The following is an 18,026-nucleotide window of genomic DNA, read 5'->3' as shown; positions in this document are numbered from 1 at the left end:
CTTGTTATATTGAGTTAATACATATTAACACACAAACCAACATAAGGTTAAGGGAATTTAAATCTCAGTAGTTTGGTTTCACACACACAGAAGCTGCGCAATCCGCGATGTTATAACAGGTTCAAATGATTGTTACCGTGAATGACGACACGCTGACCGTTCCAAGATGGCGGACGAGCCGATGTGAGCGGTCGACAGTGGAATCTCTACACATATTAGTGAAAAAGACCATCAAATACAATAATGTCACAGACAACTAATTTAACTGTGAAAATAAAATCGTTTTATTAGCACATTAGCATTCAGTATTAAGAAGCCTTCGCTCCATATCTACTAAGAAACAAAGGCAAGAACTTACATGGCACAAACAAACCCACTGAACATTTCTAAAGGGCCCAATAACACACAAACATACAGACGATCAACATCCGTCCACATTTAGCATCTCTCCGTGCGGGATTCTGCCCTCTAGTGGCCAGCAGCAACACTTAATCATCAATAATAACAATGTTTGACACGATTTCACAGAGCTGGAGACTCATGCTGCAAAAACTGAAGGGTTTACACAGAATAAACATCACAGTGGAAATAATGCATATTCAGATCCGCTCAGTGGAGAAACTGCTCTGTATTTACTGTACATGTGTGTAAATCACGATTCACTGTACATTCACTGAATCCATATTCTTCCAGTTATATATCTAATACATCTGATATTGCACATGGACAGATACAGCAGGTCTGAGATCAGCGCACATATGCTTCAAAACCGACAAAAGAATTATTAAAAATGTCTGTTTTTCAGAAAAAAATAAACTAGAGTTTAATGGTTAATAAAGGCACATGTGCAAAACAACATGGAAATAAATATAAAATACTCTAAAAACAATGAATAAAAAATGGTTTTACATATGTAAAAATATTTTAAGTAGAAATGTCAGAAGAATAAAATATTAATCATATTTTTGTAAAAAAAAATCATACAGTATTATGGAATGATCTGTAGTTAAATTTAACTTTAAATTGAAATATATTTATTAATATGTATATATACCCTCCCGATACGTAAAGGTTTCTGTGGTTAAAACATTCACACTAACATTAAATTCATTTACTGTTACACTTTTCTCTAGATCATTTACTGTCTGTAAACGTAAGTGTGTGTGTGTGTGTGAGAGAGAGAGAGTTGTGTGTGATTGTGTGTGAGTGAGAGAGATATAGTGTGTGTGTTGGTTTTTTCTTTATAGTTGTTATAATCTAAGAGTTAAAGCATCTACTAATAAACAAAATCTGTTAAATGTGTGACAAGTTAAAAAAAATCATACAGTATTATGGAATGATCTGTAGTTAAAATTATCTTTAAATTTAAATATATTTATTAATATGAATATACCCTCCTGATATGTAAAGGTTTCTGTGGTTAAAACATTCACACTAACATTAAATACATTTACTGTTACACTTTTCTCTAGATCATTTACTGTCACAAGTTAACGCGTCTACAGTGTGAGAGTATTTCAGACGCGTCTGTGTGAAATAAAAATATTATTTTTTAAATATCATGTACATGTTTCAAGGCAGAACGAATGGAAAGAACTGAAACAGCCGAGGTTCCTCACAGTGATCCTCCTCTTCATCCTCTTCATCCCTCAGTCGGTCTTCCAGACTCTGTTCAGGAGCTTCACGACCTCCTCGTAGATGATGAAGACGATGGCCACGTCCAGACACACTCTGCCCAGGCGAGGGACGGTGCCTTTATAGAACCTGTGCCAGCGTACACACACACACACACACACACACACACACACACACACACACACACACACACACACACACACATTACTGCCTGGAGACCTTTCACATGTTGTCTGACGTCGGTTACTGGTCACATGACATGCAAATCAAATATCCACACCTCTCTCACACACACACACTTACGCTGCTAGTCCTTCATGCCGCATGATCTTCATGGCACAGTCCATAGTATTTTTATACTTATGAGCTTCCAAACCCTAAAAAAAAACACCATTAAATTTAAACCTCCAAAACTAACAATAATTTATCTCCAAGAGAAATATACGGGGTACATCATTATCTTTACAAACTTTATTTTAAAAAATGCAAAGAAAAAATTAATTTGAAACAGACGATGATTGAAATTAATGAATTTACTGCACATGGATCAGGAAAATAAAATGCCCTGATTAGAAATGCATTGGGTCCATAATAGAAGAGCATAAGGTAATAATAATAATAATAATAATAATAATAATAATAATAACACAGGCAGGTTCGTTGAGTGTAACGGGACTGGTTTACTTTACTCATGTTGAATGTACCTGCATCCTGGTCTTGATGACGTCCAGCGGAGTGTTTCCAAACACACTCGCCGCTCCAGCCAGCGCACCGAACGCACCCGTGATGAAGGGGTTGATGGGCTTACTGGGGTCATCACCTAGAACACACAACACAACTGGTGACGAACCCGAGGAGGAAACTTCACTGAAGACTTCAGCCAGCAGAGGGCAGTGTTGCTCAGGACACACACACTCACGCACTCACCCTTGTACCAGTTCCTGAGAGAGGTCATGACGAAGAATCGGATCGCCTGATTGGATCCTTGTTTGAGGACAGTCGCTGTGAGGCCTTGATACGTCCCTCTGATTCCTGAGAGACGGAGAGCATTGTGGGAAACACACGCTATGAACACCCGATCATGTGTATTATGCTAGTATGGTGATGTTTGTCACTTATTTGCAAATATGTGAATATCTATATGAAATCACTTCACTGTAAGTGGCAGATCTGAGATGAAAAAATGTGATTGTTTAAAAAAAATTACTTATAAGAATAATAATAAAAAGCGGACAAGTGGTATGGCAAAATAAAATAAAATAAATAATAAAATAAAACAAAACAAAAAATAATAAATACATTTAAAAAATAAAATAATAAACAAAATAAAATAAAAGCTCCAGCCTTTATATAGAACATGTGGTTTGGAAAAAATAAAATAATAAATAATAAAATTAGATTAAATAATAAAGTATCAGCATCCCCATAACCTTATATAGAACATGTGGTTTGGAAAAATAAAATAATAAATAATAAAATAAAATTAAATAATTAAATTAAATTAAATTAAATTAAATTAAATTAAATTAAATTAAATTAAATTAAATTAAATTAAATTAAATTAAATTAAATTAAATTAAATTAAAGCTTCAGCATCCCAATAGCCTTACATAGTACATGTGGTTTGGAAAAATAAAATAAATAAATAAATAAATAAATAAATAAATAAATAAATAAATAAAATTAAATTAAATAAAATTAAATTAAATTAAATTAAATTAAATTAAATTAAATTAAATTAAATTAAATTAAATTAAATTAAAGCTCCAGCGTCCCCATGATCCTATATAGGAAAAGTGGTTTGGGATAATAATAATAATAATAATAATAATAATAATAATAAAATAAATAAATAAAATAATAAAATAAAATAAACTGGTTTAAAAAAGGTATGGAACATACATGAAAGTAAAGTAAAGTAAAATGAAAGCTCCATCATTCCTATATGAGCCTCTATACTGTAATGGTTTCAATCTATCAAATAAACTGCTAGTGTGAAGGGGCCGATGAGGATGAATGGCTTCTTTTTAAAACTCTTGTCATGGGGAACTTCAACAGAACGAGTCGAGGAAGAATGAGAAGGCCTTACGAGTTCGGAAATAGACAAAACAAAGCTTGTGCTGTTCACCTTGAGTTCTGACGATCTCTCGCACGCCGTGGAAAAACCCGTGGTATTTGGGATTAGCGGAGGCTTGATCGTGGATGAATTTCACCTGGAAATGTGAGAGATGGAGCTGCAGCAGAATGTAATATTCAGCTTTAAACTAAATAACCTTTGACCTCACCTTTATGGTCTCCATGGGACAGACGATCAGGACGGCCTCCATCACTCCCGCACCCAAACCACACACTAAACTACGAGTGCTGTCCAGCTTCCCAAACTCATCCTTCATCTGGTTACTCAGGATTTCAAACACACCGAACCTGTGAAGACGGAGAAATCATCATCATCATCATCATCATACACAGCTCTGGTTCAAACGTGATACAAGCAATCATTAGAGAATAAAGCTGAGCTGGAGGCAAGGAAATTAATCAGATGCTGAACCTCAGAAAGCCTGTTAACACACACACACACACACACACACACACACACACACACAAACACACACACACACTGAACAGCAGTGTTATTATAGCTATAACTAAAGCTAAAGCCAAAACATAACTAAAATAATTCAAGATTTTTTTTTGAAAGAATAAATAGTTAAAAATAAAATAAAATGGAATAAAATAAAAAATAAAATGGAATTAAATAAATAAAATATAAAAATAAAATGGTGTAAAATAAAATATAAAATGGAATTAAATAAATAAAAATAAAATGGTATAAAATAAAATATAAAATGGAATTAAATAAATAAAAATAAAATGGTATAAAATAAAATATAATTAAATAAATAAAAATAACATGGTATAAAATAAAATATAAAATAAAAATAAAATTGAATTAAATAAATAAAATGGTATAAAATAAAATATAAAATAAAATGGAATAAAAAAAAAATGGAATTAAATAAAATATAAAAATAAAATGGTATAGAATAAAATATAAAATAAGACAAAATAAAAGTAAAATGGAATAAAATAAAATGCATCCATATGACCCAACACGGACCAAGTAGTTTGGAAAATTTATGAAAAATAAAAATATAAAATAAAATAATAGAATAAATAAATCCAATCTTGAGCAGAAAAGTGAAGACCTCTTGTCATTGGGAGAACTCAACAGAAAAGGCCTTTCGATACAGCGACGCTAGTGAACTAACTCAACCCTCGGACCGGAGGCGTATTTAAAGTGCACTTCCTCTGGAGTCAGCAGTACAGCATCCCGGCGTGTCCCGGTGTGTATTAGCAGCGCTTCTGTCCCCCACTCCACGTCTTACACACGTTTATTACCTAGCTCAAGACTGCAGATATTTATAGCACTGAATTAATGAACAGAAGAGCTAAAAACAAACTGTCTGATACTCTATAACGCCACACTCTTCTGTCTGGATAACACTGGCACACTCTCTCTCTCTCTCACACACACTTAGATAAATATTCAGGGCTTGCTTGAAGCCGATTGGTTAACTAGTTGATTTGGAGATTGTGTGTTGAGCTGGTGAGATGGACGGGTTTCAGTGGTTTGGGTGTGTGTTCACCGCTGCATTAAAATAAGACTGAGGTCACGAATGCATTCTGGGCTGGATCCAGCAGTCAGTGTGCGACACACACTCCATTAGTGGAGCGAACGCAAGGTCACACACACAAAACCAGTCCAATCAGCTAATGAAGAGAGGGGGAAGAAAGAGGAGGACGAGACGCGGAGAATCAATCAGAGTGATGCAGCGCTGGATGAGGGACAGCGACACACACTTAAAGAAACAAACCTGCGGATCCAGAACCGGTCGGGGCCGGATCCGTCTCACTCGTACACTCAGAATAACTGGAGTGTGATCAATGGAGGATGACAGACGGTTCAGTGGGAATAAGAAACCTCTTGTTTTTAATACATTTCAAATCTATTTTTATTTCTTATGCATCTGTTATGATTATCTTTTTTATACAAAGCACTTTTAATAAGCAGATGGGCTTTATAAATATGCCTATTTCAAACACTGAACGCTTATAGTGATCAGACGACATCAGTCTGTTTAATATCTGTTCCCATGAGGCTCATTTCATCCAATTCAATATTCAATTCAGTTGCAGCAGGTTTGATGTCAATAAAGTATTATGACCAATGATGATCGACTGAATTACAGTTCAAATCTATCATATGATTCCAGAGACTCAGAATAAGCGTTATTATAGTTAAATAAAACTGTTCAATTTAAATAACTGAATTAAAATATTTAACAATAAAATAAAATTCCAGTTAGATGCAAAGGCAACATTTCTCATTGCTTTTAGTTTAAGTTGACAATCTAAAATGACTAAAATAAAAATAGAAAATATTAGTAATAATTGCACATATTAAAACTAAAATGAAAAATGAAAACGATATGAATCAAACTATAGCAGCCTATTAATGAACTAAAACAAATAAATATATATTTAAAAAAATATATAGAAAAGCACATAACCAAATTCCAATGAAAAAATACAAAAATAAAAACTAATTGAAAATATTTTTGAAAATTATAACAGTGGATTAATAAGCTAACTATAAATGAAAACTATATAGATATTTTAAAAAAGTCAACTGTAAATTAAAAAAAACTGAAAATAAAAAAAATGTAAATATGAGCAAAAACTGTAACAATATATAAATGAGCTAAAACAAAAATTAATTTAAAAAATTTTAAAAATGGCAATAAAATAACTAAAATAAATTAATATTAAAATTAATTTAAAAAAAAACTAAAATAAATAATAATAAAGATGAATTTAAAATGTTAATAAAAAGCCGTAATAGAATATAATAGTGTATTAATGATCCTTAAAAAGCTTGGAGTGCACAAGTCAGGTTATGTCAGGTTATGGCCACTATGAAGTGTTATTGTGAAGGGTTCATGATCCGTAAAGTCGTGTGTGTGTGTGTGTGTGTGTGTGTGTGTGTGTGTGTGTGTGTGTGTGTGTGTGTGTGACAGCGGGAGAGTAAACAGTGACAGAAGTTCACATGCGCAGAGCTGAGATATATATATATATATATATTTATATACGTGACATGCTTTTATTTGTGTGATGAAGTGACCAGAAGAGCTGCGAGAGCATCAGTCTGACAGACAGCGCTGGACACACACCGTCGCCTCCGTCAGTTAAACACACACACACACTCAGGGGAGAAAGAGAGAGAGAGACGGGTCCCGCCAGAACAAAAACAATCCGCATAATAAATGTCAGCAGTCTGAATTAAACGCAGCAGCTTCGGTGAGTGTGTGTGTGTGTGTGTGTGTGTGTGTGTGTGTGTGTGTACCTGACTGCAGATTTTGGGATGGATCCGTACAGTAAGGAGCTCAGGCCTCGATATAAACCCTTCGCTCCATGATGGCGGACCGTCTGGGACACACAGTCCGCTGAAAACACAACATCACACTTTAATGACAGCATTTTTAATCATTGCTATTGATTTTAATTACACATTTAAAAAAAACTACACTGTTATTGGACACAGATCAATCATCTCTGAGAGTTCGAGATGTGTAAAGAAGAACAGCTGTCAGTGTTTCTGCTAAATCAACAGAAGGATCGTTAAAATGCTCTCTGAGCTTCAGCCAGACAGAGAGAGAGAGAGAGAGAGTGAGAGAGAGAGAGAGAGAGAGAGAGAGAGAGAGAGAGAGAGAGAGAGAGAGAGAGAGAGAGAGAGAGAAGATAAGTTTGTTTGCTTCCTGAACGCAGCATCAGGTTGAAATCAGTTCTGGCCCGGAGAGTTTCACTAATTAACTCCAATGAGGATAAGCACGTCATACATGTCTGTGTGTGTGTGTGAGTGTGAGAGTGTGTACATGATCCCGGTGGGGATCACTGTGGGGACCTAAATCGAGGTCCTCATGGGTAACACACTTATAAATCATACAGAATTTTTTTTTTTTATGTTAAAAATGCAGAATATTTCCTATGATGGGCCGGTTTAGGGGTAGGGTTAGTGTGTGTGTGATGGGCAGGGTTAGGGTTAGGGTTTGTGTGTGTGTGTGTGATGAGCAGGGTTAGGGTTAGGGATGGGCAACGATTAATTGCGATTAATCGCATCCAAAATAAAAGTTTGTGTTTACATAATATATGTGTGTGTAGTGTGTATAATTGATTTGTATATATATAAATACCCACACATGCATGTATATATTTAAGAAAAATGTGTTATTAATATATCAAATATTTATATTTATATATAATATTAATTGTGAATAAATATATATACAATATATACATGCACATATTTCTTAAATATATACAATACATGCATATGTGGGTATTTATATATACAAATTAATTATACACACTACACACACATATATTATGTAAACACAAACTTTTATTTTGGATGCGATTAATCACGATTAATCGTTGCCCATCCCTAGTGTAAGGGGATAAAATATACAGTTTGTACGGTAAAAAAAAAACATTACGTCTGTGTGTGTGTGTATGTGTGTGTGTGTACTCACTGATGCCTCTGTATCGGGGTGGATTGGCTCTCTCATCTAACTGTAGTTGTGTCTTCACATACTCTGTCGGAAACGTGATGCAGATTTCAATGCCACCTGCGATGCCGCCTGCACACACACCAGATCACACACACCGGATTTAAATTTATTTATGGATAGCCCCATATAGTATACATATATATATATATATATATATACACACATACATACACACACATCTTTTTTAAAGCTGATTGTTAAGGCCTAATTTTTACAGCCCTAAGAGTCAGTCCCGATCAGTTGATACAGAAGAATCAGATACAGGATTAAATAAGACCAACGATCCTCTCATCTCTTTAATTGTAATATCTCATCAGCCCATCGGGACACTGAGAGAGACCATTAGCCCAGCTCTGAACCACACACACACACACACACACTCTCACTCACTAAAAATGGTCCAACAAGGACTTGGATTTCAGATATTGCCATCTTTGTGGGGACATTTTGTCTTCATAACATAGGGTTGTTTTTAGTCGTACACACTGAAAAATCTATTTTAAAATCACTCTTACACACACACACACACACACACACACAGCTAATCAATAACCCCATGAGCTACTGCTGGTCTCTTCTCCCTGAAGCGTCATAAATCAAGCTAAAGGCCTTTCCAAGCGCTCAAACACACTCTCGTCGGCGTTTGGAAACAGAAACAGCGAACGCCAGGAAATTACCAGACGCCACATCTGAGACCTGCCAGTGAAACACGACGGATTTACATGAGCACAATCAGTCAGCGCTTGTGTGTGTGTGTGTTTCAGGAATAACCACTTTCGTTTTCACACCCACCACTCTAATGCCACTATTGAAATATCAGTCACAACACACACACCTCAATAAAACACACACACTGTCTCTCAGCATTCATCACGGGTAGAAATGAAGAGTTCAGATGCAAAAGCCTCTAAATGCCATTTGAAATTTTCTTCTTTAATGATGATTTTTTATCAAACTTGTATATTCAAGTTCAGTAATTTCACTTAAATAACAATTAATAGGTAATTATCATTGCCATTTAAGTGAAATCACTGAACTTAAATATACAAGTTTGATAAAAAATCATCATTAAAGAAGAAAATTTCAAATGGCATTTAGAGGCTTTTGCATCTGAACTTTTCAAATACTACAGTAAAACATCAACATCTCTTAATATGTTTGGTTAACCCTCAGGTGCTCTTCGGTCATTTCTGACCGAAAAATTTTCTGTTTTCAATTTATAAAAATCACGGCTTCATCGGAATGTTATGAAACTTGGTGACTTTTATGGCATTTGGTATGTGAATACAAAAAAAAATTGAGGTCATGATCCGAGCAGGCTAAGTGGTCGTAAAAAAAATAGTCACACTTGTGGTCTTCGGTCAAAAATGACCCACCCATAGGAAATGAATGGGAAATTGACAAAAAAAAAATCTACAAATCGGCCACAATTCTAAAAAAAAAACTACACCGCAGGAAAGGGGTGACACTCTACAACATCTAGAGTGCAAAACAGACACACCCATCGACACACACACACACACATACAAACACACTTTTATACACATACACACCAATAAATTTTGATTACAAAAAGTATGTTTTGAATTTGTAAAAATTACAGCTTCATTGCAATGTTATGAAACTTGGTGACTTTTATGGCATTATGTACGTGAACACACAAAAATTTGAGGTCATGATCTGCTGAGCAGGCTAAGTGGTCTAAAAAAAATAGTCACACTTGTGGTCTTTGGTCAAAAATGACCCCCATAGGAAATGAATGGGAAATTGACAAAAACACAAAAATTCACACATTTTTATCTATTTTTTTATTATTATTATTATTTATTTATTTATTTTTTACATTTTTTTTTAATAAAAAATCGTTTTTGAGATTGTTTCAACAATATATTCAAATCCACCAAAAAAAAAAAAAAAATGTGTTCATAAACATCTGGGGAATACACATGCCTCTCCATAGAGAGCTATACATGCCATCTAGTGGTTACAGCATGATTCAACGCTTTTTCTCTATACCGTAACCAGATGGTGCTAATTTTCTTCAAAAAATATTTTTTTCCGAAGGCCTAGACTCTATATTAAACTAAAATACTGCATCAATAATTTTTTATATTGAAAAAATTATTATATATATATATAAAAATATATATTTTTCAACATGGCAAAAATAGACCATAAATATTAATAAACTCAATCAAATTGTCTCAAAATACTAAATTACAAAGAATAAATATTATAGAACAAAAATAAATTGCATTGGTTATACTGGGATGGATTTTTAGGTGTCCGGTCACTTTTGACCGGGAAGATAACAAGTGTGACTCCGAAACGAAGAGCAGAGGTTTAAAGTGTCTTTATTCCCCCCTCCACTGGAATACTGTAAAAATTCTGAAATATTATTATAATTTTACAGAACCAATTTCTATGTGAATATATCATAAAATATAATTTATATGCAGTGATGAAAGCTGAATTTCCAGCATCATTACTCCAGTCTTCAGTGTCACATGATCCATCAGAAATCACTCTAATATGAGGATCTGATGCTCAAGAAAAATTTACGATTATTATCAATGTTGAAAACCGTTCATATGTTTGTGGAAACCGCGATACATTTTGTTTTTCAGGATCATTGATGAATAGGAAGTTCAGAACAATCTAAATAGTATATTTGTAACATTATAAATGTCTTTACTGTCACTTTTAGTCAATTTCATGCGTCCTTAATGAATTAAATAAATCATTTATTTAAATAACTGACCCCAAACGTCTCGGTTCACAGAAGAAATAAAGTGATTCAGGCTTTGAGAAGGTAAATAATCACAGAATCTGTTTTAATTAGCCGTGGTGATTCCCGCCGGAGGAAAGTGTGTTTCAGGATTCTGGCGTTACATTAAAGGCCGATGACAGATGAATAATTCCTCTCATGTTTCTCCATGAAGCAAATGGTGACATTACAGATCTATATATTCCTGATGTTTGATCTGCTCGATGTGAGTGGAGAGACACACACACACACACACACACACACACACAGAGGAGAGACGGGGAACTGATTCTGAGGGAGAGACAGACAGAAGAGCGAGTGATTGAGAATGAAGGGAGGAGACCAGCACTCACTGCACTTAATAGCAGCCTCCCGGCAGGACACACACACACACACGCACACACACACACACACACACACTTGTATATGAGGTTTATAGGCACTGTATATTCTGTCCCCTTACACTAACTCTGCTCCTCACACACACACACACTAACCCCACCCCTAAACCTACCCATCACACACAACTTTCTGCATTTTACACCATAGTATGTTTTTTAAGCCGTTTGGTTTATGAGGTCACAAGAGACATCCTTATAACCATGTTTACATTGTAATACCCATGTCATCATACACTCTTGTGTCCACATAAACCATATACAAAAACACACACACTCACAGACACACACACACACACACAGCAATATAAAGGCTTGAGTGCTGAAGAGAACACAATAGCAGTGATTTGACGTTCTCCATTAGACAGAAGCGCTGCGGGCGACACTCATCTGACCCATAATGGCTGCATGAAATATCGCAACAATATCTGCTTATCTTTCAGCCTCTTGAGAGTATTTCATATACGGAGAGAGACAAAGTTCTGAGAACACATTGAAAATGTCCCAAAAAAAAAAAAAAAACGATTTTGGACTCAATATCAATATAGTGCAAACAATACTCAATATTTACAGTACGTATATCTGAGTGTTTATGTATTTGCTCTGCAATTTAACTGAACTGTTAGTATCAAGTAGATAAAAATGTTAAATACTAAAAAAAAAGGTAAAACAGTAAAATTCGCAAAAATTTTAAAGACTTGTTTTTATTAAAATACTGAAGACATTCTTATTTTCACTAAATGAACACATGTAAGGATAATATTTTAAAAAAAGATCACAAACATAAAACTTACAGTTAAAAACAGCTGTATTTACCTTAGTGTATTTTTAAAAATAATATAATATGCAAGAAGAATGAATGATGAAGCAATTAATCGTGTACACGGCAATATATGTTACATATTTTCAAAACGTGGTTACACTTTATTGTAGTGTAGTTGCATTGTACCTACTCGAATAAGTACCGAGTAATATTAATTAACTACATGTACTTACTCTAGATTATGCATATAAATAATTATGCATAATTCACTGTTATGACTATAGTAAGTACATGTAGTAACTTGTCACCTTACTTTCTAGGGCTGGGTACCGAGTTCGATACTTTTTAGGTACCGACCGAATTGCCTCGATATCGAGTATCGAAAAATGACTTGTTGTTCGGTACCAGATTTCGATACCTAAGGGGTTAACTCGTTAAATCAGTACTCAAGCAAATACATATGAAATGCAAAACGACACAAAATCAAAAAAAATATGTTCCTTTATGCACTGGCTGAAAAAAATAAAACCGGTTTTCTGAGGTAATGTGTTATGTAATCTTGTTACAATGGATTTCATAAAATTGGTATCGAAAAAAGTATCGTTCAGGAACCGGTATCGAAATCAAGGTATCGGTATCAGTATTGCTACTGAAATTTTTTTAACAATACCCAGCCCTATTAATTACACAAAATGTTTATTCCAGTCCATGTTCTTCTGTCAATGGTGTAATCTCACCACATGTGACTGTGGAAAACTGCTCTGGAATGCTGTGTGTGTGTTTGTGTGTGTAACATGTGAAATGTTTCCAGGTCACTGCTGGGTTTGTATGACAGTAGACCAGAGCCACTCTCAAATTCAATACAATACAATCAGCAGCTAAAAGCTGAAACACACTCGAAAACAACACAAACACACCGTCTGTTCCTTCTAGAAACACGACAAACGAAAGAGCTTTTTAATCCTACTACTGATTTTTACATAGTTTTAACAGATCGAAAGCATTTCTTGGACATTTCCAGTACAAACTGAGCTCCAGAATGGGGAAAAAAGATGATTTAATGTAATATTTCACTTAAAAATGAAACTTAAAGTCATCTTTTACTCACCCTCAAGTTGTTTCATACCTGTATGAGTTTCATTCTTCAGCTGATCACAAAGGAAGATATTTTGAAGAATGTCGACAAGCAGACGGTTGTTGGACCCCATTGACTTCAATAGTAGGGAAAAAAAATTCTATTGAAGTCAATGGGGTCCAAAAACTGCCTGGTTACTGACATTCTTCAAAATATCTTAAATATGTTTAGCAGAAGAAAGAAACTCATACAGATTTGAAACAACTTGAGAGTGAGTGAATGATGCCAGCATTTTCATTTTTAAGTGAACTGAACAATCCTTTAAGTGACTTTGAACGTGACATGGTTGCTGATTATTTCAGAAACTGCTGATCTACTGGGGTTTCCACGCACGACCATCTCTTGCCAAAACTAGGGGTGTGACTGTGACAATACCCTCACACCCTTTGCTGGAAACCCAAAGCACAGGATAATAGAGACACCCGCATAAAAATAGTAATGATTCAGAGGCTAACAATACAGAATTATTTTAGACGAACTTGCTTGCACTCCGTCACTGTCACTGACTAAATCCAACACTTTTTACTGGTCTGGTAACATCAGACATTATCAGGAGCCATATTACATATACTTATGTACACAATATATATATGTGGTTTTATATATAATGTTGTTAATTGGGCTGAACACTCCAGCACCAGCCTGTCATACACTCTCAGAAAAAAAGGTACAAAAGCTGTCACTGGGGCTGTACCTTTTTAAAAGGTAAACTTTTATCCATTTTAGGTGCTGATATGTACATTTTAGGTGGTAATATGTCAATTTTAGGTGTTAATATGTACATTTTAAGTGATAATATGTCCATTTTATGAGCTAATATGTCCATTTTAGGTGGTAATATGTCAATTTCAGGTGTTAATATGTACATTTTAGATGTTAATATGTACATTTTAGGTGCTAATATGTCCATTTCATGAGCTAATATGTACATTTCAGGTGCTAATTTGTACATTTTAGGTGCTAATATGTACCACTAAGGTACCAATATGCAGCCTTTGGGTACAAAAGTGTACCTTTTGAAAAGGTACAGCCCCAGTGACAGCTTTTGTACCTTTTTTTCTGAGAGTGTACTCTCTAAAATAAATAAGACGTGGCATTTCCATCTGAAGGCTGGCTTGTGTAACTCCAGACGGGAGGAGCCGAGCACACGAGCGAATATAGAGAAAAATATCAGACATTAAAACCTGTCATTTGGTTTCAGACGAACAGTTTCCAGATGGTAGTTCACCAATTACCCAGAGAAGCCCACACCGGATCCGCCAGCGTTCACAGAGACAGGTAGAGGAGCGGTCGCAGCGACCAAACCTACTTTATAATTGCACTGAATCTATTCTAAGACCATCATTACAATAATGCTCTTATGCAGCACTGCAAACACTAATTATGGCCTTGAGTTGCTTACAGTGGCATGAGCGTGTGATAAAAGACACAGATGTGCATTACATATTTTATAAATATTAATAATAATAATTATAAAGAATAAAGAAAAACAATTGTTATGCAAAGTTCATTTAAGTAATGAATTAACTTAAGAATGACATTTTCATACCCTTTGACTAGGTTTGATTATCTTAAAAGTCATGGACTTCTTATTCTTATTACGTATTGTCTCCAGTCTGTCTTTGATAAGTGAGCGTCAGGGTTTGTTTGGAGGACATCCGCTGTGTGTCCTTGTGTAGATCTGACCTTTACTTTAACTAAACCGGCATATTTCATCTCCTCTAATGCACAAATATAACATTCATCTGAGTTTGGCTAATCTGTAGTGTGCATATATGAATAAAATGTATAAATAAATATATAAAAACACATATTTAGTTTAGGTAGCCATTAACTACGACTTTTTGCCTCAATATACTCTTAATTACTGCTTATTAGTAGTTAGTAAGGTAGGCTAGTTGGTATTGGGTAGGATTAAGGGATGTAGAATATAATGATGCACAATAAGGCATTAATATGTGCTTTATACGTATATTAAACAGTCAATATCCTAGTAATATACATGCTAACAAGCAACTACTTAGTTGTGAGAATTGAATTATATAGTATATACACACACACATTATATATATTTGTGTATATATACTTAATGAATCTTAAACCTTAATAATGTAATGATTTATCCGTTACATAACATTATTTGATGGGTCAACAACAGCATTCGCAGGTAAAGTAACTTTTTTGTTTGTTTATTGTTTTTGCATTAGGTAATATAGGCTAATAAACCGCTGTAACTAGTTACCAAAAGATCTAGTACATGTAAACTACTAAAAAACAAAACAAAACGAAAAAAAAAACAGTCGTTTTCTGAATATATTCATGCACACATATTGCAGAAACCAACACAAATTAAATTTTCCGTATTTGATCTCGTTTTCTAAAGCTTCTTTCGCAAGTTCAAAATGAAAACAGTTCAGAAATCAACAGAGTTCATCTCACATGTGTCGTGAGTTCAGTTCTGGATGAACAGTGTTTTAATCTGTAGTTTTATGATGAAATGATGTGTAACTGACCTGCCAGGATGGCTTTTCCAGGATGAGTGAGTTTGGCTTTGCTCGCAGCTCCGCGTTCACGCGTCATCTTCAGTCGAGACTCTCACGAACGCGCGCAGCACTGTTGCGTCCGAGAGCAGCTCGCGATCATAGACTGATGACATGACTCTGCTCTCAGCCAATCAGCAGTCAGATCTCACACAGGGGCGGGGCTTGCAGCTCTCTTTCTCACTCTCGCTCTCCATCTCTCCGCGCCACGCCCTCGATAATAGAAACTCGATTTAGGATCCGAACCGAATCTCTCAACCCTAAAACTCCAGCAGCACATATATGATTATAGAAAATAGCTTTAGATTGTAAAGCTCCAAACCTGCAGACATATATAAATAAATAAATATTCAATTAGCCTATGAAAAAAAAACATGTGGGGGAAAATATAAAAATAAAGGCTAAAAAAATTAATACGATTCATAAAAATACACACAATATATATGTTCACAGTGTAGTTCAAGAAACTATTAACAACAACTTTTGCCTCAAACTCCTAATTACTGCTTATTAATAGTTAGTAGGGTGGATTAAGGATTGTAGAATATGATTATGCACAATAAGGCATTATAAGTTAGTTATAAGTATAAGTAGTATGTGCTTTATAAGTATTAATACAAATAATAAATAAATATAAAATAAAATATATTTTTTAATTTTTTTTCAAATTTTATTTTATAAAATAAAAATGTAAAATAATAAACAGACAAGTTATATACCTGCTATTAAGCAACTAGTTAATAGTTAGGTTAGACTATATTTATTTTCCTATTATTTATTTTCAATTTCTGTAGGTCTGGGCCTTCATACAGCAGACCTGCACAAAAAACAAACAGAAACACTGATCACTAAATCAAGCCAGACTGTTAAACACAAATCAGTTATACCTGAGTGTGAGCGAAATAAAGGAGCTACTGGTACATTATTAACCAGTATCATGGTACTAGGGAATATACAATTATTTTCTCATTGAATCATATCTCTGCCACTATCGTGAAACTGAAGGCAAAACTAATCCCAACTGTGTTTTTATCAGTGATCTTCCTGGTACGTTGAACATTGAGAAAGAACCGACACGAATGTGCGGTGAAAAACACACAAACCCACGTTCAGCCGCCGGAACACACTGTGAACTGTGAAGTGACCCGAGAGATGAGACAGACAGCGACGGCACATGAAATGTAAACTTTATTCTTGACTCTTCAATCTGAGTCACTACACAACACTGAGCAACCCAAACATCCTCACTTTTTGTGTGTTTTTTTTGTGCATATTGTTTTACTAAAAAATTAATGTCTCTCTTTACTACAACATTACACAACAGACAGTGCATATGGCTCGCAGTAACACTGATGATCATGCACAACTACAGTGACCTAGTAAACGGTCAAGACGGAGAGGGCGGGACGTTTTTCACATTGTACAAATGAAACTTAGTACCACTTAAAATGTAAACAAAGTTAATACTGGAGAATTAAAAAAAAACAAAAAGCAAGAACGGTCACTAAAAACATCGTAGCGTTCACTCTCACTAGCGTTCACACGAGTAGTGTCGTTTATGTCTAGCATCTTTCCTCTCATCGTCAGTGCGATATAGTTAACGAGCAGCTTGTTGCATGAACAACACGCGTGTTTAGGAGCGTTTCGTGCGGCGTGTGTGTGTGTGATTGCTGAGATACAGTTTTCATGCTTCCTGAAAGCAGCAGCCGAGCTTCGGTGTCACAGGCACACGTTTCCCAGAATTCCTAGCGGTAGGAATGCATGGGACTTAAGGCTGAAGGTTGAAGCCGTACACAGGAGGAGCGTATCCGTAGCTCGGGAAACCCGGCTGGGGTGTGACTGCTGTCTGACCGCCGTTCAGCATCAGCTGTTGCCCTGCGCACACACACACACACATTTAAAACAACAAATGGAACCATTTAAGTTGATCTGTGATTGATACTACAACACAGGCACTCAGTATCAGTTTCTCAACGATACTGTATTGCACTGGAAATGTTGAAACTGCATGTCATTTCAACATGCTTTCTTGCCACTAACCAATCAGATGAAAGCATGAGGACATGCAGTACCTCAGCAACAGTGTGTTTCCAAGACAAGTTTATCTATAATTTAATTAAAATACTAATATAATAATAAAAAGAATAATAAGAAGATGA

At 35.0% G+C, this 18,026-nt stretch overlaps 2 protein-coding genes across 7 annotated transcripts in view; both read right to left on the bottom strand.

Moving 5' to 3' along the window:
* Positions 1-260: 260 nt before the first annotated feature.
* LOC120489789 (tricarboxylate transport protein B, mitochondrial) lies at positions 261-16,442 on the bottom strand. 2 transcript variants are annotated; one of them, XM_039686896.2, is made up of 9 exons: positions 15,841-16,425; positions 8,226-8,333; positions 7,040-7,139; positions 3,921-4,059; positions 3,764-3,848; positions 2,563-2,667; positions 2,340-2,455; positions 1,939-2,012; positions 261-1,764 (listed from the first exon to the last, which is right to left on the bottom strand). In XM_039686896.2, the coding sequence occupies exons 1-9, from the start codon at positions 15,905-15,907 to the stop codon at positions 1,650-1,652; spliced, it is 909 nt and encodes a 302-aa protein (XP_039542830.2). In that variant the 5' UTR covers positions 15,908-16,425; the 3' UTR covers positions 261-1,649. The 2 variants fall into 2 exon arrangements, with proteins under 2 accessions (XP_039542830.2, XP_088976026.1); XM_089119900.1 differs by lacking the exon at positions 8,226-8,333 and having other exon boundaries at positions 15,841-16,442.
* Positions 16,443-17,125: 683 nt separating this feature from the next.
* Positions 17,126-18,026, bottom strand: part of cltcl1 (clathrin heavy chain like 1) — a 53,463-nt gene continuing 52,562 nt past the window's right edge. For all 5 annotated transcript variants that reach the window (XM_089119896.1, XM_039686628.2, XM_039686630.2 and 2 more), the window contains one exon: positions 17,126-17,742. In XM_089119896.1, the coding sequence (XP_088976022.1) occupies positions 17,636-17,742 (107 nt within the window). In that variant the 3' untranslated portion in view covers positions 17,126-17,635. The remainder of the gene's footprint in view (positions 17,743-18,026) is intronic.

This window comes from Pimephales promelas, chromosome 14 (assembly GCF_988280905.1).
Source record: "Pimephales promelas chromosome 14, fPimPro1.hap1.1, whole genome shotgun sequence".
Taxonomy (NCBI): domain Eukaryota; kingdom Metazoa; phylum Chordata; class Actinopteri; order Cypriniformes; family Leuciscidae; genus Pimephales; species Pimephales promelas.
The sequence above is the reverse complement of the archived record's forward strand: the minus strand, read 5'-3'. Positions and strand labels throughout refer to the sequence as shown.

Excerpts from the sequence above, each read along its gene's own strand:
- LOC120489789 (XM_039686896.2), bottom strand. The coding sequence starts at position 15,907 with ATGACGCGTGAACGCGGAGCTGCGAGCAAAGCCAAACTCACTCATCCT. Across the intron at positions 4,060-7,039 it reads ATCCCAAAATCTGCAGTCAG|GTTCGGTGTGTTTGAAATCC; the intron begins GTACACACACAC and ends CCGTCTTCACAG. Across the intron at positions 2,013-2,339 it reads TCATCAAGACCAGGATGCAG|GGTTTGGAAGCTCATAAGTA; the intron begins GTACATTCAACA and ends GTTTTTTTTTAG.